General features: G+C 44.9%; 1 protein-coding gene across 2 annotated transcripts in view; it reads right to left on the reverse strand.

Annotated features, from left to right (window-relative positions):
- TSHZ2 (teashirt zinc finger homeobox 2) overlaps positions 1-17,226 on the reverse strand; it is a 207,081-nt gene extending 189,855 nt beyond the window's left edge. For both annotated transcript variants that reach the window (XM_066330948.1, XM_066330947.1), the window contains exon 1: positions 16,945-17,226. In XM_066330948.1, the coding sequence (XP_066187045.1) occupies positions 16,945-16,984 (40 nt within the window). In that variant the 5' untranslated portion in view covers positions 16,985-17,226. The remainder of the gene's footprint in view (positions 1-16,944) is intronic.
- Between the last annotated feature and the right edge of the window lie 9,699 nt (positions 17,227-26,925).

Raw genomic sequence — 26,925 nt, forward strand, 5'->3', positions numbered from 1 at the left:
TGGACAGGGATGACAATGTAAACCCTTGGAAGCCACTGTGAAGAGACAGAAAGACTGAACAGTGTTCCTGATCCTTCTGCTGAGTCATTAAACATCCCTGTGCCACGGCTCACCCGTGGTGAAAATAGGGATAAGGAAAACTGCCTTCATCATAGGGAAGGTGGGAAAGTGAGCCTGGGAAATTCTGTTATTTTTGTAGTTTCCTGAAAATATAGAAGTATGAAGTATTTATATCTGAGCTGCAGAAAGCCTCCAAAATGCATAAGGTTCATCTGTCACTGTTCCTAAGAGTTGATGAAAAAACGTTTTACAATACTGTTACAGGGGAAATTCAGTGATTGTGTGTCTAATATTGCCATATTTTATATGTCTCTTCTACCAAACCCACCCCAAACCCTGAAAACCAGCTCCTCACACCAATTTAAGACCCAGTACCTACAGAAACTGTATGGTGTGGATCTTCATCCTGCCTGCTTTAGCTGTAGGATGCACCAAGAAACTCCTGTCCCAGACCTGGCTCTTTAAAAAAAAACCCCACATTATGGCTGGAACTTTTGTTGGATTTGTTGCACTTTCTACTGTAAGGTTATGCCAGTTTGTCATCCTGCCAGTCCTGTTTTCTGTCTCAGTCAACTGGGATAAACACTTAGCCCTCCTTTTTCTTTCCCTATTACCACACCCCTTGCCTGTAACTGGTATAGATTACATCAGAAATTCCTTGCTGAGCCAGCTCTGCTAATAATTTTTGTTCTAAATCACAGCAAAAAAAAAAAAACAAAAAAACCTGTGAAATGTAATCATGTCCATACTTTCGTCCACTGCAAATACCCGGAAGACAAAATTAAATCATACAAAGAGCAATCCATCTCTTACTCAATCACTGCAGGACAAACCGAAGTGCCAGAGCGATGGTTTTACTGTGTTTGTGTGAACTCGTGTTCCAGGCTGAGGCCACGGGCTGGGAATCTGCGATCTGCCAGCCCAGATGGGATTAGAAATCACTGTCACGTATGAAACGTCTGGGCTCTCAAAGAAATTATCTTCGAGGGGCAGCTTTATAAAGACACTTTATAAAGAAGTAGGAGAGGAGTAGAAAAGGGGCAGTATGTAACTGTACAGCCGAGATCACATTCAATTAGAGCTGAGAGTTTGCAGCGTTCTCAGCAAACTCTTTCCCTCGGTGAGCACCACGTTGGTTATCATCCTCTCCAACCCCAGCTGAGTGACTGCTGTGGCCTCATCACCCTTGGGACCCATCTCCAGAGGCACAAGGTGGCACATGGCCACGCTGATGGCACTGCAGTGTGACCACTGAGTGACACGCGGTGACTGACACTGGGCTGGCACACCGATGGCCCCTGCAGGACCTTGGTCCCCACGTGCACACACACACACACCAAAGCAGCAGCAGCACTTTATCTCCCCTCAGCAAGGCCTCTGCTCCTGGAAAAACCACTGGCTTCACTCTTACCGTGCCTCTTCAGCTAATTGGCACAGGGAGAAGTAGTTAAAAGTAACAGAAACCAGGGCTTCCAAAGGAAGATAACATTTTTGAAGCCACGATTTCTGCTGCTTTTTATTACCTTTACCTATGGTTTGTATGACAAGGGGTCAGAGAACAGATGCAGATGCTAAACTGGGTGGCTGAGTAAATGAAGTCAACTTCTGCGGAGAAAAGCAGAAGGAAGTTAGAAGATATGAGTGAATTCACTTTAGTAGCCAAATGAAGTTTTGACTCACTGCTGACTCAAGTAAAATTCCCATTTAATACACTTCTAAAGCAGAACCTCTTCTAGATAAAACAACAGTAATCCACTAACCAAATACACTCAGAAGAGAAAGGGAAAATCTGAGTAAGAGTACAAATATGAATCATTATTCTGATAATGTTTTTGTTATTATTTTTGCAGATGAATCCGAAAGCTCTTAGGCCCCAATTAGGTCACCACAGCCAATAAAGACAAAAAGCAAAAGCAAGGCAGATACTTTCTGCCTAGACACCATGGTGATGGGCACATTAGAAATGAGGTAGATTAGATAGATGAACTAGACAGACACATCTAACTGTCCTCCAGTGCACTCATTTGTTTGACAGCCTGGAAAACGCCAACATTCCTGGGATTAAATGAAAATAGAAAATTGCATTTTCACTGTAAAGTATACACGGAACTTTCCTATGTCAGATTCTCTTTGTTAAAATAAACCAGGGCCCAGCCACGTCCTCCCAGAGTGACCCAAAGACAAATGACACAGTCACCAAGGCACAACCAACAGAGAGCCCTTGGGCTGCTACCCTTGTAGCCAGGTTTTAGTGGAGTGATAATGACCTGCACACATGTTGAGACATTAATTTTCTCCTGAGCTCAACAGCACCAAATATCCTAAACTGCCCATCCTGCATTGCTGTCTTGATATTGTAATTCTTTTATCCATGACTTCCAACTACTTTTACCTTTAGGGGCTGGCCAAACAATTTTTGTTCTGAGGTGCTTTTCCCCTCACTTTCCTCTTCAAGAAAGCAAAAGTAAATATCTTGGATGTAAAAAAAACCCAAAGAAGAACACTGAGGGGAGTGACTGAGGTCTGTGTCTGTGTGGTTTTGCCCCAGCTCTCAGAGCAGCACAGGGTTCACACTCGTGCCCACATTCCATCTTTTCCCCCAGTGCCAGGATGTGTGTGCTCCATCCAGAGCTGGCTGTGGCAGGCTCCTGCTCCTGCCCAGCCCAGCCCTGACAGCAGCACCAAGAGCCCAGGGAGATGAGCCCCAGGAGATGAGATCCAGGAGCTGAGATCCAGGAGCTGAGATCCAGGAGCTGAGCGACACCCCGGAGCTGCCGGGGAGAAACAGCATCCAGCTCCTTGTGACAGTTTTCCCCACACAACATCACAATCAGCCAAACACATTTGTAATCTACTGCAGCTGGTGTTTCTATAATTGATAGAGATATAAAAGCCCTTTTTGCTAAAGTTGTACTTTTGTATTTTTTTTTTTCTTGGGGGAGTTGTGAGAAAGCAGCTACAAAAAGCAAGCTTTAAATCTCAGATAATGTAGCTCCCTTTAGAATCCCAAGCTTAAAGCAAGTAGTTAGAAGTTTTAGCAATGCAAAAAAAAAAAAAAAAAAAAAAAAAAAAAAAAAAAAAAAAAAGGGGGAGCTAAAAACAAACATTTATTTTACTTGACGTAGCAAAACAGTGGATTAAAAAGTTAAATCAATGCACCATCTGAATGGTTCCTGCTGTAGCTGCAATTTCAAATGAAATAAGAATGTTATAAAAACTCGCCCATATTAGGCACATTTGGAAATGTCTCCTTGTAACTGTTCTTTAAGTGTTCTGTCTATGAGCACTAACAGGTCACTGCACAGGAAATGCAAAAATATGTTACATTTTAATCAGGGCATATAAAACACTGTCTAGAATGTTACATTGCCCTTGGGAATCTGAAGTAAGTAGGGGAACTTTTACAAAGTCCAGGTCACTCTCGCCATTACATCACTGTTAAAAAAAAATATTATTAGGTTACATTACAGAGATGTCATGTTTTAGAACTTTCCCAGTTGCAGGATGATGGCTGAGAGATGCTTATTTCCTTGGAGAAACTCGTAATCGTTCCCTTGTTCCCCTGCTCATACTTTGTGCCTTGGAAATAGTGCATTTTAACTGAACCAAAATGTTTCCCAACAATTATGAAGAGGGAGGACTAACATAAAAATGGGACTGTCAGTATACTCACTGCAACAACAAATTTCAGCACTTTTACCCTCACACACACACAAATTGAAACTCTGCCTGGCTGTAGCTCATAGGTGATAAAAAATGAAAGAAAGGATTTTAGCAGACATGTTTGGGAATGATTAAGGTAAAATGTCCCTAATCCAAACAAATGGAAATCCAGATGTTGATGGCATCATAACATTCCTCTGCCTTCTTGCAACTCTTTCTCCACATGATTTACATTTGTTTAACCCAAGTCACAAGTTTGTAAAATCTTTAATAAGTTCACTGAAACAGCAAAAGAGTAATGCAGGGATGACTGTTTTCTAGATTAACATTCTCAAGATTTTAGTTATTTAATACATAAATGCTGGAGGTGACACAAACCAGTGCAATAACCTGAAGGCAACCTGCTCTGCTGAGCCTGATCTGAGTTTTGTGGCTGACTTTCAGATAGAAAGATCAGATTTATAGGAAAAAAAAACTCCCACGGGGCAACAAACGAAATGAAATGAAATAAAATAAACCCGTGGGTCTGAGTAAAATTGAGGTGAGAGCCCCAGGAGCCCAGGGCAGGTGCCCACACAGGACCCAGGGACCAGCCCTCCACCGTGGGCATGCTGAGGCAAGAGAGGAGCTCTCAGACTAAGGAGCCTTTTATCTGAACACACATCTGTGGCTGAAACTCCTGGCAGGGTTCTTTGTGCTGTCTCCAAGGTGCTTTTGTGCCACAGGTCCCTCAGTGGCCAGAGTGCCCACCTGACCCTGTCCCACACACCACCACCTCCCAAAGACACCAAACACATCCAATGTACCAAACACACGTTCTGCATGGGCTCACCAACCTCTCCAGGTGCTGCCTGAGCTCTTCCACCCTCCTCTTGGCTCTGCCATCCACGGGCAGCCCTGTGCTTGCCCGGCATCGTCTTCTCCTGGTTCCCGCACCAGGAATCGGAATTTTCCTCCTTTCCATTGGGTTTTGTGCCTTTCCTGAGCTGCCTGCACCGTGCCTGTGGATGGGATCTCATCTCTGCCATCCAACTGACAATGGGGGGCACAGCTCTGGCCAGTTTTAAGGGGATTTTTTGACTTTTTCCCACCTCATGCACGCCATGGTGGCCCCGCAGGCGTGGCACTGCCAGCACAGCAGGATTTGTTCTCCAGCTGGGTTGGATGGATTTCCCACACACATCCTTCCTCTCTGTGAGCTGTGGAGGAGTTCAGGCTCAGGGAAAGCCAACTGGGAGCCACAGGTGTGGAGCCACCCTGGTTCCCACCCAGGACTGATCCAGGCAGGAGCTGCCCGGCACGAGCTCATGGTCACTCTGGTGCTCTACACTGACCAGGCAATAAACTCCTGCACAGGAGTTTACCCTTGTTCTCCTTGGATATCTGATCATTTTGTGCTCTCTGCCCTTGCTTGTCCATGTTCTGCTCCTTGAAATTTCTCTGCTTCCTCCCTCGAGGCTTGGACTCCAGCTAAACACAAACAAAACCTTTTCTTCCTTCTCCTTTGACTGCTCAGACCCACTGCTGTCCCTGCAGCCACTGTCCTACTTATCCCCAGCTCAAAGGTTTTTTTAAGGGAATGCAATTTGAAAAAGAGAAACCAAGAACAGAGCATGTGTGGTGGGGATGGCACGCTGGAGAATGCTGTGTCACCTTCTAAAAATTCTTTGGCAACAGCAACTTTTAGGCTTTATAAGTCAGACAAATTTGGGTGGATTTTCTCAGGGAAAGCAGAAGATATCTCTGAAAAATGTTCACGTCACTGCCAGAAAGCTCAGTGGTCCCACAGCTTTGAAATAAACCCTGATGAACGTCTTCTAATTTTTTTTGCCAAATAACATCCTACCCCAAATCGCAGGGAGAACGTTTTAAGAAAGAAAACACAGATTTTAATAATGGAAATGGTTACTTTGAGCAGCTCAGAACTGGAAACGTTAGAACCAGCAGAAATCAAACTTCTCAGCAGGAAACCCCAAACAATCTGGACTATAAGAACTGTTGAGGCCATAATACAGAAGTTATTGCAGCTGGCCCATGGGCTCTCCAGTGCTCCCACATCCACAAAACACTGCTTTCAAGGACCATGCTGGTTTTCTGCCCTTTTCAAGGTTTTCCCTATTTTTTTCCCACTTTTTTATTTTCACACATCTAAACTCTGACCACATTCAAGGCCTGCCAGGCAAGGTGAAGATGCTGAGCCCTGGGGATGAGCCTTGGCTACTTGTCCTGCCCCATCCTGCACCTTGCTTCTCCAGTCTGAGCAACCCAGATGGAGAAAGAGCTCATCAGACAAAAAACAAAACAAAAAAAATACGTCTATAATTCCAACCACAGGAAAGGCTGATGACTTGTGCTGTCATATTTGAGCTGTTTTTTCTCATGCAGGAGTGAAACAATAACCAGGCGAGGCTAAAAATCCCAGGTCTGAGCCCCTGATTCAGTCAGAGCAGCCCTTGGCCATAAATTTCAGCACTGACTTAAAAATTGATAGAAACTCTTTTTTAATCATCAAGTATTCAGCTGCTCATTACTGATATATGCTTTAATGATGTGCCCTTAAATTTTGGTCTGGTTTTAAAAATACAGTTTCCTCAAATTCCATATCAAATCCAGGCCTTGTAATTTTGTTCTGGCGCTTTTTCCTTTCTGAGGCCTGCCTGAAACACAAAATTTAAAAAGAGTTTGCTCTGCCAGGTGACGTTTTGTTAGCTTTTGACAAGAGAAAATATTTAATCCCCTAATTTTTTTTTCCCCTGCTCTGAATATTAGTCTAATTGTCACAAATAATTAAACGCTTATGAGTAAGAGACATCTTCAGACATTTTGACAATACATATTAAGAGACACTTTAAGGCAAATCTGCACAGATCGGCTTTTATTTGTTATGCTAAACGATGATGCATCCTGATTGCATTTGTTCCTTATTTGTGTGTGCAACAGGAGACGTACTGGGAATGATCTGTAAGGAATAAAATGACAGTATTTGACAGGCTAGGAAATGTCTGGGCAAGGATACAGGAGAAGGAACCCTGAGAGGGCATTGTTTATGGAGGGGCAATGGGGAGAGACACTCCCTTCAATCTAAGGCAATGAAAGGCGCCAACAACTAAATTACGGTTAATAACAGTAAGAAATAAACACAAATTACGTACACAAGGCTCGAGCTCAAGGACTTTGGACCACTAAGAATATGTATTATTATATCAATTATCAACGAGAGATAAATTCCCATCCTGGGAATTTGCATACGAACTCTAATAACCTGCTATTCAGAAATAGAGGCAAGCATTAATTTCCACATGGAAAGGAGCCATGGGAGAGCTTCCCAAGTCCCCAGCTCTGGAGAAGAAAGCCCTACCTGGTGATTCGGCACCTCTGCTCCAGAGGGTAATAGGTGGTCTCCCAGGTAAGGCAGACCAGCCCTATATTACCTAAGATTTATTCCGAGTTCCTGTCAATATAATGGCTGAAACGACCATTGCTGAAAGGTGATACGGTGTGAAAATAAACGTAAACAATCCTTAATGAATCCAGAGGCTATTACCTGCACCGTATTTCTTCCATAGGCAATACATACATCTCCAGTCTAGGGAAACACCATAAAAATGCCCTTGATCGAGGCCCAATTCCAGTTTACACCAGAGAGGGAACTGAGGGAGGTCCATGGGAACCTGGTGCTAAAAGCTTTTGAAAATTCAGGTCTCTCTTTAGCTGCCCATGTAAGGATTTAGACCCAACGACTGGAAGCTGAGCCTCAAGCTCTATCACCAGAGAATTCCAACCACCCCTGGCAGTCTGGGTGGAGGAGAATGTGTATGGCCTGCTCATAAAACGAGCTGCAATCACACCAGGTTTTACATATTTCTCAGGGCAATGCTTTATAGGCAGTCACATCCAGCTCTGCCAAAGAAATGCAGAACAGTTTATGGGAAGAAAAGTAAAAGGAACTAAATTCTCTGGTCCTGAAACTTAGCACTGATCAAAAACTGGAAGGTAAAAAAACTTGATTATTCTGTCTAAAACTCTTGCCTAGTCAAGCTCCCTTGGCTTGTTAGAATTAACAGAGCTCTGCTCTCTCAAACCATGAGACCTCCCATTTTTTGGGAGCTCCTGGCCATGAGCAAAGTGCCTCTTCCACCACCACAGGGAATTGCCAGGGAGGGATGAAACTGCATTTCCACCTTCCCCAGGGTCCCAGCTGGGCTGTTCCCTCTTCTCCCCAGCACAGGCCAGGGGATGCCTCCACCTTCCAGCCCAGCTTTCCCTCCTGGAAATGCTCTGATGATGGAAATGTGATCTAGTACCACGAGCAGGGAATTGGGAGCAAACGCTGTTTGACCTTGAGCAAATCAGGTAAAACCTCCGGGGTTCAACTCACCAGGAAACATTCCACAGGGCTGGGGTTATTCCGCGGAGCATCAGCAAGAAACCCATGGAGGAAAGGTGCTAAGCATGAAGAAATATTGCTCCACTGCCTAACAAAGGACACGAATACGAGCAGGATCCACGCAGCTAATCAAAACCACTTGGAAAGCTTTTAATTTTTTTTTTTTTTTTAGCATTTAACGCTACAGATGATCAATATAACTCCTTAGCTTCTTTCTCCTTTCACGTGTTAATTTAATGCTACTTGTGCTGTGCTTATGCGTGTTATGACACGGCTGAAAAACACATAAGAAAATAATTTTGGTAGGGACCAACACAGCAGAGCTGGCACAAGGTTCTGTTTCTTCCACACAAAACATAAAATCATAAAAGAGCCAGCGCTTTCCTGTGAAGCCCACTTACCCTGCGGGAAGCAAACGAGCTCTTCCTACATGTGCAAAGAAAATTGCAGACCTTATAAATCGTGCTGCTGGTGATTCGCCGCGCAATTCACACAGAAAAAAAACCAAAATTATTTGTATGTGGAAAATTCCCGGTTAAAAAAAAAAATAATCTTTCTATGAAAAAATAGAAATTACTTCTGTCCAAGTGCAGGGTAGAGAGATAGAAATGAGGTTGTTGTTTGCACACACCAAACTGCACCAATGTGCAGGTTTTCATTCCGATCTCCTCTAAGCAGAGTTTCACTAAGGGAAAAAAAATAATAATCTGAGCTATCAAGGTATTCTGGAGAATTTAATTATTTTCATTAAAAACAGGAACTGTAAGCTGCTCTTTTTTTTTTCAAGAGAAATTCTGCGCCAATTCCACGTAAACAGACCCAATATCACTGCAGCGGAGTTGCTTTGGGAATATGTAACAGCCTTTTTTAAGTTATGAAAGCAATATTGAATGAGATTTACTACAATTTAAGATAAGTGGGTCTTAATTTTATATGAACAGAGAGACTTAAAAAGCAGGCAGGAAGAGTTCCAATTATATTGTGCTGGAATATTAGGCCCTGTGCAAAATTGCCCCTTTTCTGTTTTACATGCATAAAAACAAGCACAACAGGCTTTTCAATTAAATGAGTCTTTGGAGAGAGATGCAGGAAGAGCCAGCGAGCTCCTTAAAACTTTATTGTTTTTTTTTTATCTTTGTCAGGTAGGGCTGTGAGTTAAAAATGACCTGTTCTTTGCAGCACACAGTCCTTTCCTCTTAGCTTCTTCTTCTTGTTTCGCCCATCAATTTTAAAGGTTTCCCGAAATGGGAATGCAAGGCTTGATCTGGATTAGTTTTCCCCATCTCCTCGGGAGTGGTGCTTTTCCACAGCCATGCAGAGCTCAGGATGTTTCCCAGAGTCTCTTTAGCATTGGGAGTAACTTTAATGAGCCTCAGTATCATTAGAGGAAAGCAGTTTACAGAACACAGGGAGAAAAGACACAGAAAGGAATAAGATACAGCTCTAATAGATACAAGCCATGGAGATGAAAGAACGAAGTCAGCATCTCATTTGCATTAATACAATAAAAATACAGCATTAATGTTGCTAGTTGTAAATTTATTTTTTTTTCAATAAAGTTCAGCCTGATTATATCTGGGAAAAAGGTAGGCTGTGCATTCCTCGTAGTATTTATCCTATAAAGAGCAGTTACTGCCTATTAACTTTCTAGATTTAATTGCCACTAAAAACAATCTCCAGGAAACTTCAATCGAAAGTCACTCCTCAAGAACCGATGGCCTGGGCTCTCAGAACTGCTTTGTTTATGGCAACACAAAGCCAGAGCTCCGATTCACACAGCTCCACTCCATCATTATGTTCAGCATTTTGTTTACTGATATTATGTGTGTGTACGTCTGTAATTACACACCCAGACACACACACCAGTTCATCACCAGAATCAGGCAAAAAAGCAATACTGCCAACCGTGTTTATACAAAAAGCATGGAGCACGACCTCAAAAAATCATGAGAGTGGCTGAAAATGATGGGAAGTTAAAAACACTCACTCTGAGAATCAAGGCATTTTTCTTCTGCCTAAGAACTTCCAGCCTGCTTGTTTTCAAGTTCCTCTCCAGAGCAAGCAGTTTGGAACAAATTGCCTTTTAAAATGCATATTGGACACTTGCATAACCATCATCAGACTCCGGGAGCTGGAGGTTTAATGAAAATAAACCCTTAACAAAGGACTTTCAGGGGACACCACTCCTCACAGCACGGTTCTAACACTTGGGCAAAGATTGGTGCAGTGATCAAAAACTGCTCTGAGCACCCAAAAGCTCTCCAGGTGCATCCCTCTCCCAGACAGGCACTTTCCTCCCCTCCGAGCAGGTATGGATGTGTGCATGCCTGAAAAGGATCCACTCCTCAGACATTCAGGACTGTTTGTTCTATTTAACTGTGGAATTTTACCAATACTCGGGACCATCAGGCACTGCACCTTAGAAACTCCGTATTTTTCACCATCAGATCCTGTCATTTCCAAGCTATTGTGCCTCTCTTTTTCCTAGGGCAAACGGGGGAAAACATTTCTTTTAGGGAAACAAAGATGCTCTTCATTTTTCTAAATGAAACACTTAATGCAACACTTAGATCAGAAGACCAGTTTTTCCACTTCTTTATTTTTTTTTTTTTTTTTTGCCTGAGAAAGCTCAGAAGGTAATGGATGAAAAGCCAGCAACAGTTAAAGAGGGATGTGTAAATCTAATGGGAAACACTGTGCTGCTGTGATGCTTTTCTCCTTGAAACCTTAAAAAATACACGGTTTGCTGTCAAGGTACTTCTGAGGTGCAGAAGCCACGATTATAACCCGGTAAAAATTACTCTGTGCCAGCAGCCTCAAGTGAGAAGCCACCTTAATGAGAAATAACTGCTTTTAGCCCCTAAAAGCACATGGAACTTTCAGGCTTTGGATTTGCAAACCCATTTTCAGGCTTTTTTTTTTTTTTTTTTTTTTTTTTTTTTTTTTTTTTTTTTTTTTCCTTTGAGAGCTGCCTCCCCTGTGCACAACATGAACACCGTGCCTTCAAAAAGGCTTTATTGAAAACCCATCTCATCTCCTGGAACCCAGAACCAGGGCTCAGGAATTAACACAGAGCATGGGAACGTGAGTGGGGAGAGAAGTTGGCTGAGCAAGCAGAATTCTCAGCCGTGCAGCCTTCAGGAAAGAATAGCTTGCATCCTTCTCAGGAACAGAAGTTCCAAGCAGAACTGTCCCTGGATTTCAAGCTTAATGGAAGAATCTGGTCCCTCTCCGGAGGCAGGATGCCTCTCCAGGAACACACATATTGAATTTTGTAGCTGAACAAGCCCAGTCTCACACAGACAGTCCTTCCTCCAGTCACCCACTGGAGCAAAGTGCTGAGTAAGAGCTGCTGAACTGGGCCCACTCTCATGTGAATGATTGCAATTAAACAGGTAATGAAAAAAAATCCCTGCTCTCGCATGAATGAAATGGAAGATTTCAGCTCGGAGGGTAATGTGGTTCCACTTGGCTCCTGTATCAGATTGGGAGACAAATGAAAATGTCTCTCTGCTTGCGTGAGCACGCTTTAGAGGTAAGACTTCACAAATATTTTCATTTTGCAGAGAAGAGGGAAGAAACCAAAGGCTTATTCTAGCCCCAAAGTCTGTAGGATCCCCTCTTTTTTTAAGGCAGAATGTGGCCTTAAATACATCTCAACCCGAGAGGCATTAAAAAGAATTTGAATAATTTTACTTTGCCTCTGCTAACAATACGTCATCCAGTGGAAGAACCAGGCCTTATCCTCCCCTCCACCAGCTGACACGATATTTTTTTTACATTTGAGCTCTTAAGATCTGCACAATAGCTTAACACAATAAGTGTTTAGCCTCTGGTTCCAACTGTAATTGATAGAGTACAGTTCCATTCCCTCTGCTGCAGCTAAGTTGGGAATTGCAGCCACAGCAACTGACAGCTTTTTTTTTTTTTTTTTTTTTTTCTTTTTCCCTCCGCCGAGTCTGGAGTTGCTCTCCGGGAGTGATGTCCTCATCGGGATGGTTAGGGAAATGATGGCAGAAAAATCTCACCCTGGCCCCGAGGGACTCCAGGGACCTCTGCCAGGGGAAACAGCTCCTTCAGGTGGGTGCTGATGTGACAGCAAAAATCAGGAGGAAATTCCCAAAATCCTGCCGGCTTGGAGAAAAATGGGTTTCACAGAGAGCACGGAAGAGGCAGAGCGTTCATGCACCAGGATTTCTGCTTTCAAAAGTGCTGTAAAATTGTGTCATTTGCTGATGGGAATGGCTTTTGTTTCCCAGCCACAGGGGCTGAACTCTGGGTGCGCCTCGTTCTTCAGATACTGGGGATACCCTGGGCTTGGATCAATGAGGGGAAAACTGAAACAGGGAAATAGGTACTAAAATGAATGTGATTTCAAATTGTCCCGTTCAGGCCTGAGTTCTGACACGGGGAAATAAAATTCCCGAGCAGCTTTGGGCTTGGGAGCCGACTGCAGAATTTAACGCAGATGGCGACTAATTTTGGTGCCTCTTGAGTTGCAAAAGTACCTATTTTGGAATATATTTAATTAACCAGGATTTAAAGGCTCCTCATGTTTGTGAACACCTTGGCTTTTTTGTCATCTGTCAGCATCGTGATGTGCTCTGTAAGTGAAGGGTTCTGAGGCATGAACTGTTTAGGTGGTTTTGATGTGCAGTTGCTTTTCTGGAGGATGTTGAAATAAAACAGTGCTGCCATTTCTACAGTTTCATTCAGCGCTGCTTCCCTGGAATCTGCTGCCATTGCCCCTGTTATAAAGGATACAAATAATCCTGGAACAGCCCCAGTGCTCCTGGTTACATTTATAGAGATAGCTCTCTGCCTTTCCTCACAGAAAGACACAGAGCAAGCCTTGCTGGTCTTCTCCTCTGCTCTCTGCACAAGCAGAATTTCACTTTCTAAATACGATTCTGGTTTAAATAACCTCTCCTGCTAAGGTGCAGGCTGCAGCTTTAAACAACTCCCTGCTCACCATCTTCTGCTCACTGCTGTATGAGGACTCTTCCAAAAACAAACCTGTGTTATTCTACAGCTCCAATAAACAGAATAAATGTGCCTGAGACCTGCTCCTGCTGTACTTCTCCCCTGCTTTGGCTCTTAGCTAGTCTGTTGGGGCTGAGAGAGGAAGAAAAGAAGAAATATAAAATTTTGCCCGCAAAGGGCGTTAAGTCCAGATCCCCCTTTGCAGGCTTTAAAAAAGCAAACTACCAATGCATGATCACAAAATAAAATATGCACATTTAAACAAGCTGCAGGGGGAAAGGAGAGTTTAATCCAGTGAAATTGTGTTTGAAAGCTATTTCATACCCCTAGGAATAAAATCTGAATAGCAATTCTGCTTCGCTTCCACCCTTTTTTTCCACCCTCCTGTTAATATATTACCATTTGTTACGGAGCCGTGAGGAGACTTTTGCCCCAGTCGTGGCTGCGTTTTGCTGGGGGATGAAGGGCTCTGTGGGCCTGAGCCTCTTCTTGCTCACAGAACTCAGTGATGCTTCCAGGGAAGGATGCTCAACCCTCACCTGAGCGGGAGGAGGATCACGCCCGGCGTGTGTAAAACCCTTAGTGACGGGTTTGGGTGAAAGCCCCGCCACAAAGGGGCTGTTTATTGCAAACACAGGTCCCTGTCCTAAAGCAGGCGCTGATGGAAAAGAGCTGCAACTCTCTGCCTCAAGAGCTATCGGCTTGGAAACGGCGCTCTCAGAAAGCAAGGATGATTCAGAAAAGGTTCTCGGCCCTGCGGAGATCAAAATGCGTTTGACATCGTTCCGGTGTTGATGTGAAATAAAGTGGCTCTAAAAGTGTAATCGGAGAGCAGAAATCCCCATCATCACACATAAATAGTGCCCCATTTATCCAATTACACTCCCTTGTTTCATTACAATGGCCTGGAATATATTTCTTAGGAATACAAGGCTTAAAATTAATAATAGAAAAGGACAAAATTGCCATGTATATTTCTCTAGATAGATTTTCATCTAACAGCAGGACTTCACTTCTGATTCACTCGCTGGTTCTCTCTAACCTTTACATTATTCATTAATCAAACTCGAAACCTGCTTTCAAAGTCAGTGCATGGCAGTAATTATTTACAGTTGTGCATAGTATTTAATTTTGAGCAATGACAAAAGCAGGCATGTCCAGAATCATAAAGCTTATCATTTTCTTCCCTTGGAGGTGAACTATCTAAAGAGACTAAAAGTTGCAAACTTCTCTTCAATATCTCTGCTGCCATCAAGACAAAATGCAGTGCAACTGATACCTTTGAACTTGTACGACTAAAAATAAATAAAAGTGAAAATTAAGTAATATATAATGTATTAACTCCTTTAAATAAAAGGACTAAAGGAGCTTTGCTATCAGCCTTGATGAGAGAGTCATTTCTTAGTGCACAGCCTGTCTCCTGTCACTTGGAGGTATTTTTTACCATACAAAACAGAACCTCAGTATTATCCCTGAAAATGAAAGTCAGTTTTAAGAACTATATACAACAGGCACGTCTGCTCTTTGAAACTCCCCCCTACCCCCCACAAACACACAAATACAACTTCAAAGCAGGAGAACTACTGCAAATGTATAAACCTACTTCAAATAGTTCTGCTGGCTGAAACTGGACTGCATTTGCAGGATTTTGCTCACCTGAAACAACATTGATCTGAGGGGAAATCTAATCAAAGAAAATCACCACTGAAGAGCAACGCACATTTTATAAGGAGAATGAGAAAGGAGAGATCTAATTGTGGTCATACGAGTTTCTCCCTTGTCATTAGGATCTTAAAAATGCTGTCGGATCCTGGGTAAAAACATCTCTTACTGTATCTCAGCAGGGAAACCCCAGGAAACAACAGCACGGGCTTTGCTGGCTGAAAATTCACTTACTGTATCCTATGTTTCTGAAAAAGAACACCGTGCCCCTGCCACGAAAAGATACTACACACATTCCAAGCGAAAATTCTACTTTGAAACCCAAATGAAACGAAGCCTCGTATTCCTGACGGGGAGAAAATAAAAGGAGCAGCTCTGGCACTGTCACCGTGCCGATCAGCATCCACGAGAAAAGAAAACAGCTATTTATTTACCCTGCAAGTTGGAAATGGGAATGCCTGATTCAGATCAAACCTCTCGGTGAAGAAAATAATAACAGCGACTCTGATGGCAGAGTTCTCCCGAATACGTATATAGATGTTTAGATAAATATGAGTATTTCCAGCAGAGCTGGCGTTTATGGCGACAACCGTAAATTCGGGATCTTTGCCTGGCCAGGAATCCCAACCTGCATAGGTGCATTCACTGGGCACGTCCCAAAAAGCTTCAGCCTGCAGCCCATTGTCCTGCACCCAGAGAAAAGCAGCCAGAGCTGGGAGTTGATCAAAGTTCTGCGTGTCCCAGTTTCTCTGGGGTGACATTTCCCCCCGCGTGGATCCCAAGCACGACTTGGCAAAGTTTTATTCAAGTGTGCCACTAAACTTGCCCGTGCATTTTGTCCCACATTTGCTGTGCTACACCCAGGAGATATCCGCAAGGGCGAGGGGGAAGATTTTAAAGTAAAGGTATCAAATATGAGTTTTCGTGAAAGGACTAACCCGAGGAAGGACACAAAGGGAAAAAAGAAGGGGGGAAAAACCCGCCTACATTAAAAGCCAAACAAGATAATAATTGTGCATGTCTGGCTAAGAGAATCTAGAGGGCAAGCCTTACGTCATTGGCACTTGGGTTACCATGGTGAGTGATTTATTGATATATATCAAGAATGAATAGATCAAAGGCAGCAAGATGACAGGTGATCAATCAAATGTCAAATCAAAGCTGGCAATCAACTGGAAAGCTGATTTTTCAGTGGGTGGGTCTGGCAGAAGAAAAATGAACTTCCATATTGCGCTTCCCAGAAACAAAACCCCACCACACTATTAAAAAAAAAAAAATAAAAAGCAATTAAGGAGCCTGAAAGGAAACTCTTTGAAAAGATTTACTATACAGACCCACTCGTCTGTTTCTTTTTCTTGGCCCCCAAAAGAAAAAGAACACCCTACGACGACAAACAAAACACTTCCAAAGTTGCAAACTATTTTCCTCTGTTAAAAAAAAAAAAATAAAATAATAAATTGCAAAACCACTTGGCATGTGCAAATACATAAACTCGGCTACGAAACAAAAGAAGGATTTGATTTGAAAATGTGGATTGTCTTCTAACAGTCAGAACGTTTCATTTTATTTCCTGTTGCAATTTTCACCACCGATGATCAAAGGCTGAACTTCCCCACCGGGTTCATCAGCAGAGAGAGTCCCTGTACTATTTCAGGCACACACTGCGCTCACAGACACACACACACACACACACCCGGCCAGAACTGGCACCAGAAATACGGCCAAATAAAAGATTAAACACCCCGACCCACTTCGCGAAACGCACGGATCCAGAGCGAAAGCCACCGGGAGGAGGGGGGGGGGGGGAAACCAGAAAGGGAAAAAAATAATAATAATAACAACAATAATAATAATAATATAATAATAAATCCATCCTAAAGCGAGAAGCAAAGGGAAGCCTGACCGCTTTCGGTTGGGGCAGGGGGAGAAGGGAAGAAAGTTGGGGGGAAAAGTTTGGGCAGGGCAGCGGGGAGCGGCGGAGGGCGAGGGGACAGCGAGAAAAACCCGGGCAATAAGGAACCAAAGTGCCTCCACGGACTTCGGCAGGGAAAGGGAGGGGGAGGGGGATAAATAAATAAAGATCCAGCCCGGAAAAGCAAGGGTGACCCTAAATAATAATAAAGATGGGGGGGTAGGAGTGGAAGGAGCGGAGAGACAAGAGGCTGTGTAAGTGGATGGCTTCTCCTTACCTGCAGCCCGTTTGGGTGCTTGCTGTTTCCTCCTTGGCATCGCTCTACTTTCTCCAATCTCACTTCTGTCCCCAGATCCGAGAGCCCTGAGACGCTCCTGAGCCGTGTTCCTCTGCCTCTCAGCTGCTTCCCCGGCACCCCCCTCAAGCCTCCTGCCCCCCTCCTTTCCACTTCACTGATAGGAACCTGTTCGGTTTTTATTTTATTTTACAGATCTAGGTTTCCTTCTTTCTCTCTCTCTCTCTCCCTCGCTCTCCTTTTTCTTTTTCTTTTTTTTTTTTTTTTTTTTTTTTTTTTTTTTTGGTTGGCTTTTTTTTTCTTTTCCCTTTTTTTTTTTTTTTTTTTTTTTTTTTTAACTGTTGCAACACTTGCTTCGCTTCGATTCAAACATCCAAGCTCAGTGAGGAGCAAAAAAACGAAAGGCGCCCACAGTGCCAGAGAACGGTAATAAATAAATAACAAAATAGATCTGTATATATTAAAAAAAAAAAAAAGGCAGCTCTGGAGAAGACTGTGGGGCTGGCTGCTTCCTCCCTTCCCTGTCCTGTCCTCCTCCTCCTCCTCCTGCTGGCAGAGCCGTATGGCGGAGCGGTGCCCGGGTGTGCGCGGTGTGTGTGTGCGTGTGTGTGTGTGTGTGCGCGGAGCGCCGCAGGTTCCGTGCTGTCAGATGCCAGGCAGTGAGTGATGTGGGAGCGGACAGGGAGGCTCGGGATGGGAGGAAAATGTGGGATCCGCGCTCACACGCGCGCACACGCGCGGCCCCCCCCGCGCCGGGCGCGGGCACACGCGCGCACACGCGCTCACACACACGCACACACACGCGCGCCCCGCACACACACGCGCGCACACGCACACAACAGGCAGGGCGAGGCGATGCCAGCGAACATCGATCCGCCGAGCAAACTGAACATTAACAAACTCCTCCTCCGCGACCCGATGACAGGAGGAAATTTACTCCGCGCAGCCGGGCGGCTGAGCCGTGCATTAAAGAGACAGCGCGCCTGCACCGCGCCCGCCGCCGCCGCCACCGCCAGCGGGGACAGCCATCCCCACGCGGGGACACCCCTCATCACACCGCTCCCCACGCGGGGACACCGCTCCCCACGCGGGGACACCGCTCCCCACGCGGGGACACCCCTCATCACACCGATCCCCACGCGGGGACACCCCCTCATCACACCGATCCCCACGCGGGGACACCGCTCCCCACGCGGGGACACCGCTCCCCACGCGGGGACACCCCTCATCACACCGCTCCCCACGCGGGGACACCCCTCACAACACGGCTCCCCACGCGGGGACACCCCCTCATCACACCGCTCCCCACGCGGGGACACCGCTCCCCACGCAGGGACACCCCTCATCACACCGATCCCCACGCGGGGACACCCCTCACAACACGGCTCCCCACGCGGGGACACCCCCTCATCACACCGCTCCCCACGCAGGGACACCCCCTCACAACACGGCTCCCCACGCGGGGACACCCCCTCATCACACCGCTCCCCACGCGGGGACACCGCTCCCCACGCAGGGACACCCCCTCATCACATCGCTCCCCACGCGGGGACACCCCCTCTCCAAACCCCTTACCCACGCGGGGACACACCCTCATCACACCGCTCCCCACGCGGGGACACCGCCTCCTCACACCCTCTTCCCACGCGGGGACATCCCCCTGTACGGGACCTTCCCCCGCACACGCGGGGCCGTCCCCTCCCCAGGCAGGACCACCCCAGACCCCCACCCCACGCGGGATCCCTCGGCCCCGCAGGATGCTCTTCCCACGGGATGGCGCTGCGGACAGCCGGGGCCGGGCCGGCAGCGCCCTCCGCGCTTTCCACCCGAGAGTTTTCCCGGTTCCGAGGGGAAAAAGGGATTTATTTACACCGATGATCCCGCTGGAAGCGGGTGCGCTCCTGCCGCTGGGCTGCCCGCGGGTGTTCCTCGGGTGTGCCCGGCGCTGAGGACCCGGCAAGGGATGCTCCCTCAGGTGTTCTGTCCCACCTGTGGATAGCCCAGGTCCCTTCCCTGCCCAGGGTGTCCTCTGCACCCTCAGGTGTCCCAGCTGTTGGAACACCAAGGGATCAAAGGGTTGGACATCGAAGTTCAGGTGAAATCTCTCTGCTCCCCGAATTTCCCCTGGCACCTGCATTTAGGGAGAGTCAGGTACATCCATCAGGTGCTGCATCAGGAGCAGAGTTTGTCACCGTTTCAGAGTCCCAAACTGCCAGGCCAAGGAGGGACAGGTGGGTGGCACCGGAGCTTTGGAGTGTTGGTCCCTAAGATACACAGAGACAACTTCTTCTGCCCCATTTATTCCTTCAGCTTTAGGGTGGGGTGTTTTTCCCCCAGCTTCTGTGAACACCTGGAGGGTTTACATGTGATTTGGGGGAGAAAGGATGGACTAATTTCTATGTATTCAACTACAATTTGAATAAGACCTCCTAAAAGTGGCTTTTCTGATTATTCCGTATCTTAAACCAAGAGGTTGCTGTAGAACTAAAGTTTTTACTTTTTTTTTTTTTTTTTTTTCTTTTTCTTGGCATTTGCCTCTTTCTAATGAAACTGTTGGGTTTAACAGGAATCATTTTCATCCCTGTCAAATGGAGACTGTGTGTTCTAGCTGCTGTCCCTGGGCCATCAGCAAGGCACAGGCCTGCAGTCCCCTAAGTGACCTTTGTGTTCAGCAGCCCAGCACCAGACTGTGTTTATCAAAGTGTCCCCCAAACTGATTTCACTGAAATTATTTGATGGCCTTCCCTGTGCGAACTCCGGCAATTTTTATATGCAATAGGAAGGTATTTATTGGTGTAAGCAAATGCTTAGTTTGAAAGATAAAATAGGATAACGCTACTATAAAATACTCATTTTTTCCACTTCTGCCTGGCATAACTCACCCGGGAGTGAACAGCTCTGCTTGAATCGGTGGGAATTTGCAGGGATCTCTGATACCTGTGTGCAGCACGTGTAAAACCCTCCCGGTGCTCACCTGGGATTTCTGCTTTGTCTCCAGTCCAGGCAGGTGTAAACACAGGGCCAGGAGGGGCCACAGCAGTGGGACAATTATCCCTGCCCTGAGGAGAAATGACACGCTCCCTGACTGGATAAACACAGCCTGGACCTGGATCAGGTAGCTCAGCACAGGGTGGCAAACTGGGATTTTCTTTTCACGTTTCGTGCGTCTTGATTTGAGATTTCGAGCCCTTCAGCTTGTGCGTGTTGGTTCCCAAGTCAGAAAAGTGCAGATACCTCTGGCTGGTTTTCGGTTTCCTCTCCTCCCTGGCTGCACAGAAAGCTGCTGCACCTCCGACAGATTGTTTGTTATCAAGCGTTGTGGATTAAATTCTGTTTAACACCGGGATGTTTTAATCAGAGTTCCCAAACCGTGGGGCACAATGTGTGTGTTGGGACACTCGCAGGTACGAAGGGGTGACAGATGACAGAGTGTCCTCCTACTTTAACCTCTCCATGTGCTGCTCCTGTACAAGTTGCAGAGCCAGGAGCTCTGGCTGAGGCAGGGCAGCAGCGCTCCGGGGTCAGAGGGACCGCTATTGTTCTCCAGAGCCGGGATTTGTACCTCCACGTGCGGGATGAGCAAGGCACTGTTTGGGATGGTTACTCCTTGGGGAAAGGGGAGTGGAGGAGCTGGACCTGTGAGCGGAGCAGTGGTGAGATGGCACCCTATCCCCGGTGATAAATGGGAGCATTAACAAGGCTTGGTCGAGAGGAACCCTACAGATTTATGGCTTCCTGTCTCCACCAGCAGATGCCATTATGGCTGACAGAACAGAATGCCTTTCAAGAGGGAACTGGGCTGGGATTATGAAGAAGGGGAAAAAAAAAAAAAGTGAGCAGAGTCTGGTGTCCATTTTTATCCAGGGGTCAGAATTGGCTGATAGGTTTGAATAGAGCTGGAACTCCACAGCGTTCGTGTGCTCCCTGCTCCTGTTATTTATAACGAAGTTGGTGAAGGTCATTTAGCATCTCTTTTAGCACAGGAAGAACCCATAATATTTACTGAAAGCATTTTTGCACTCTTGAAAATTAGAGATAATAAAATGGGCAGATAGCACTGGAGGCCTCCTTGGCTTATCCAATGGAATAATCTCGATGGGTGCTTAATGTTTACTTTGGAAATGCAGCAAATGATTCCGAAGCTATATTGAATTTTATCTATTTTTATTACGTTGCAGAATAATATTTCTCTTTCCTGACAAAATGTTATGACCAGTAATAGCAATGGCAGTTATGCATGTTCAAAAAAGAGTAATCAAATCTCATGCTTCAGGCCATGAGCTGAGCTCCCCACTGGGATCCAGAAGGAATTTTTTTCCCCCCAAATATAGCAATATACAATCAAGTAGGTATGTTCTTAGAGGATTTTCAATTTCTTGTTTAGGTGCAGATTACATGGAGCAACAGTGCGACCTGGGATTGTGAAAACCCTCTCTCGCTGTAGTTTTGGGCCGGTTTGGGTCCGATCTTTCAGCCTAAAATGTGTGTGATTTGTTGTGCCTCACGGGGAAAGTTTACAGCCACTTCTGTGCACAATAAAGGGCCAAACGCTCTTTGTGTACCTGACTCTGATAGCAGCTCCCATCGTGTAGTCACAACAAACTCAGCAATGCTTTATCTTACTTATTTTTGTTGTCTGTCTTTCTTTCGGTGACTGTCCTGCTGATAATTAAACGTGGGGATTTTTTTTTTCTTTCCTTCCGTTTTTTTCCTCTCCAGAAGTTATATGTATGTAGGCACACAACTCTGGAATGAAATTCACAGTGTTGGTGACCTCTTTCACACATTGCCTACCACTGTAGAGAAAGAAAAAGTGGAAATTCTGACCAAGTCCAGCAAATAAAGAAAGGGTTAGAAATATTTGATTTGATAAATAATTTTTTTTTCAGTATTGCCAGTTAATGGCATTGCCAGCCTCTGTGCCTACTTTTTTCTTTTTAGAATTATTGGAGGAAGATTATTTTAGAATGGATTTGGATTACCACGATTTTGAAAGAATCAATTTGAGGACAGACTGAGGATTCTTTAGGGGAAATAGAGAACCCTGTGGACCTGCTGCAGTTTGTGCCTAGGAGCAGCTTTAACTGTGCTCATTCCATCGAGGCACATTTGACCAACACGACGCAGATCCAACAGCTCCCCTGCCAACCTCTCCCAGTGGCTTTACCATAGAAAAAATTATCTTCTGATGGAAAACTGGTTTTTTGGGGAGGCCTTCTCAAGCGAAATGGAGAACATTTCTTCTTTTCCACTTCGAGGCAGTTTTTAACCTCTTTGCAGACGTGTGACCCCCACATCCCCATTTCTTCAGCCACCCTTTGCCCATCCCATTCCCTGACCCTCATTTCCCCGCTCCGTGGCTGGACAGCACATGGTTGGAGGTGCAAAATCCTGGTGCTGGATTGCCTTTGCCACCTCCCCAGCAGCCATGGGGTTCCTCCACATGTCTGACACATGACAATTCTGTTTGCGTGTCCCTGTTTGACACCCGCCCTTCCTGCAGCACCACGACACCGTTGGCTCACGGGGAGCTTCTGATTCACTGCAGCCCCAGCTGCTTCCCTGCAGAACTGCTTTGTAATCACTTGTCCCCATCCTATATTTGAGCAGTTGATTATGCATCAGTGACAACTTTGCACTGATTCATCTTGAATTGCATCCTATTTTTTTTTTTATTTTTTTTTTTTCCCCGAGTGTTGCTGCAATTTGTCAGGCTCGTTCTGGATTACTGTGCTGCCTTCAAAGGCTGCCTCCATCCCCCCTGGCTCGGCACCATCTGCAGATCTGCTGCTCAATATTTGCTGTTCCACCTCCCGAGACGTTAATAAAAGTATTGGATGTTGCCAGGCCCAGGACACACTCCAGACATTATTCCAGCCTGACAATGGGCCGTCAGGGGATAATTCTGGAGTGTGATTTTTCCTACCTCGTCCAACCCCCTGCAAGTCATCTGGAGGTTGTGTCACCCGGGGAACAGGGACAGGACAAGGGGAAATGGCCTCAGGCTGTGGCAGGAGAGGCTCAGGTGGGACATCAGGAGGAATTTCTCCATGGAAAGGGTGGTCAGGCCTTGGAAGGAGCTGCCCAAGGAGGTTTGGATCCCCATCCCTGGAGGTTTCTAAGGAACATGGCACTCCGAGCTCTGGGCTGGTGACAAGGTGGGGATGGATCACAGCTTGGACTGGATGATCCTGGAGCTCTTTTCTGGAAATTCTTGGGCTTCCACAACATTTCAGGGATGGCCACTGGTAGTCCTGAGATTCTTCCAAGACCTATTTAATGTCCTGACCTTTGCTCCGTGCTTTCTAAATGCTCTTGAAACTCCCCTGCTCCTGCAGCCAGAGCTCACCCTCCTCTGACACCGGCCCAGATTATTTCTGCAATCTGATCACAGCTGATCAAAGTGAAAAAGGCTTTTTTAGGGTGATCTGTCAGAGGCTTTCTCCCTTCCTGAGTGACAGCTGTAATCTTCCCCGGGTCTTTTCCTGCACAGAGAAGGCACTTACCAAACACTTGCTCCCCATTATGTTCCTTTGAGTTGTATCTCATTTGGTGACTTTCCCTTTGTTATTCTTTCCCTGTGTGTTCATGGTCACTGTGAGGAGCTCCAATAAATTTTTTTGCTGCACCTTTTTTTTCACATTTAGACACGTACTCATTTGTTTAGATAATATATATGTAGGATTTTTCTTTTCCAAGAATATTCCTTGCCCTGCTATAAAATATTCCTTTTCCCCAGAAAAGGGTGGGACAGCAGCACTGGGGCAAAATCACAGATAAATTTGGTGGGGAGGTGGGGAAGGTTAAATTTCCCCTCCTGGGATGAAATGCTGCTGTCACCAACAATTTCTGCTTTGATTCATGGCAGCATTTCCAGAGCTTTTTACCTTCAAACTTCACTACGGGATTCACCCTTTGGCTGCAAAACAGACCCTGGAGTTTGAGCTCCCAAAAACTCATCTTTTGGGGTCAATAAGAAGAATTTCAAGCAGAGCAGGGGTTTGCAGAGCTCTGGCCGTGGCCACCAGATTCTGCATCCACATCTGGGGCTCTCCAGCTGAGGTCTCACTCAGAGCTTCACACCCAGCTTTAACCGTGACAGTTCAGGAATTATTTACCATTTCAGTCTTGCAAAGACCAAAGCAGCCTGGAAGTTTTTCAGTTTCAGAACTGAATTCCTCCTTCCTTAAATCACAACAAGTCTCTGTTTTGGAAAGAAACAGAAATAAGCACTCCTCTCCTTTTCTTTTTCTTGTTTTCTGCTATAAGTACAGCATGTGATATCTGCGATAGCATTCCCCAATCAGCCAGCAAAAGCAGCTAATTAAATTAGTTGGGGCAAAAAGTTGCTCAGGCCTCAATCCCCAAACCTCTTGTTTTCTTCCTTGGATATAAAGTCCCTCATCAGCAGGGGCTGGGACTGGTGTATTTATTTTCTTTCTTTAAAAACCAACGAGATAGTTAGAATTTTTGAAAATAATAGCAATTAGTTGGAACTGGGCAGAAGCTGACTCTAGTCTTCAACAAGTCCTTGGGAAAAAGAGAAGATTTTAAAAAACGAAAAACTGAAACCTGCCATTTTTAGGGGGGGAAGGCATCATCAAGGAGGCAGTGTTCTTCCAGCTCCCTTTTTTTCTTAAAATACCGGGTTTCATTGAAAAATCTGTTTAAATAGAGTCTTAAAAATAAACCTCAAGTGTTCAAATTATAAATGGGGATGTTTTATGCAATGCCTGTGTGGCTGCTGCAAAGGAGAAGTTTGAAGATGATATCAGGGTAGGTTTTTCTTTTTTTTTTCCTAGTGAATCCAAAATATGACTGTGCAGAGTTTAATTTGAAACAGGGAAATGAAGAGCACAGGGACTGCATTTGGCTCTCCATGATGCCAGCAGTGAATTCTTCTGTCTTTTATAAGCATGATTATTTTTATTATTTATAGCTACAGAATGAATTACGCCAAAAATTGGAATAATTGATATATCTGTAAAATAATATGGCTCTAAAATGGTGTTTGTAAAGCCTCCAGGATTGTTTCTCTTATAAATGGGGAAAAGGTGAGGCATTAAATATTTTAAAATCCTGTAATTCTCCAAATTGTCTCTTGTTCCATGTCCCCCAAGTCGTCCTGGGAGTTTTTTTCCACATCAAATAAAGATAAATGGACAAACACAGTTTACACATACCGAGCACATTTGTTTAATAAACAACCCTGAGAAAGTTTGTCTGAAATTTCAAGGCCACTAAAAGGGACAAAACGCTTCATTTCGAGCCATCAAACTGTTTCAATTGAAATGCGATTTCAATAAATTGATATAAGGGCTGGAGCTTTTGTACAGCAGGGAGCCAAAGTTCAAAAAGCAAAATGTGAAAACTAAAGGAAAGCAATAGGAGTTTTTTTTACAGAACTTCCCAATTTTTATTATTTTTTCTGAATGTTCATTTGCACCTGGAGAGAATGACCCTGCATTTCTGGCTGGGACTCGCTCCAACCCAGAGATGCTGCAATTCCCCCGAGGAGCAGCAGCCAGAGCAGGGCATTATTTCAGGGCTGGGTTTGGGGAGGCTCAGGATGCTCCAGGGATGGGTTTTTCCCTCCCACTGCTCATCCCACCTTGGCTCGGAGTGTCATTCTCTCAGGTAAGTGATTATCAGTTATAATTTGTCTTGTTGCTTCCTCTGTGGTCTGGTTTGAATTTGTTCTGTGAAGGAATTTCCTGGAAGGAAACATTTTCTGTTTCTCCATAAGCAGAAAGAAAGTGGAATTTGTAAACTCAGGTGCTGAACTTGCCTAAGCTGATAACTTATTTAATCTTTTCTCTAATGTGTCTTTAGTCTTAAAAAACGGAGTTTTATCACTGAATGGCAAACAATCGAGAAGTTGGAGATGGAAACAAAGAGTTTTCTGTAGAAATGACTGAAATGTATAAAAAGAACACCTCAGAAATGTAAAAGTTGCGTGGAAGTCTAAAGCACTAAGAGTAAAAACTGTGAGGAAAAGTAGTTTCCTAATTGGAAAGTGAGGAATGAAAAGCAAAGTGTTCAGAAACAACAGGACTTACTGTTAAGCAATAATAATTGGGTTTGTGTTAAAATTGTCAAAAATAAGAGTGATAAAAACCTGGAAATGCTTTTTTTTTTTTTCTCAGAGTGTGAGGACTAACAGGGTGGAGTAACAATGCTGTATTTGTGGCTCTGTAGAAGAAATGCTCTGTGGTTCTCTTTCTTTGATTAAAGAAAAGTTCTGGGAGGTTTTTCATGTCTCTCTCTGGTCAGAATATTTCTCCCTTTGTTCCTGAGTGTTCCTTTTTTGCTGGAGCACCTCTGTCACTGGTGGCAAGCTCCTGCCATCCTTCTGTGCTCTCAGAGGGGGCTGAAGGGATTCTGCAAAAACCTTTCAGGGTTGGGGAGACCAAATCCAGATGTGATCCAACCCCTGTGAGCCCAGGGGAGTGAAGGATCCCAGACTGAGGGTGGGAATGATGCCTCATTCCCAGAGGACTGAGCCCTGGCACCTGTTGGGAAAATGTTGGCTCGTTACTTTTTTCTGCTTTGTGAAGCTCGATGTGCAAAGGATTTCTGAGTCAGAAACCTCTTCAGGTTTGCTTTTAGGGTTTTCCATTAAATATAAAAAAATCGGATATTTAACGGGGGAGTGGAATTTTAGGGTTGTGGAGCAATATCACAAAAGGAACCATCGAGCCATTTTCATGGAGATTGAATGACACTTTTATGGTCCTTTCTCTACTTCTGCTTTTAATATAAATGGTATAGCAAATACAGGTGAAAAAAAAAAAAAAAAAAAGAGCCCACCTGTCAAAATATAGCTCTGTTTGGTTACCTCTGTCCACGGGACAATTTTAGTAACCTGTCAATCAATGGGCTGCTAAATAGCCTCTCCAAAGCACAATCTGCTATTTCAGACGACATCAGTGTGTCAATCATTTATTGAATCAAAGCCAAATT

Source organism: Sylvia atricapilla, chromosome 16, assembly GCF_009819655.1.
Source record: "Sylvia atricapilla isolate bSylAtr1 chromosome 16, bSylAtr1.pri, whole genome shotgun sequence".
In the NCBI taxonomy this organism is placed as follows: domain Eukaryota; kingdom Metazoa; phylum Chordata; class Aves; order Passeriformes; family Sylviidae; genus Sylvia; species Sylvia atricapilla.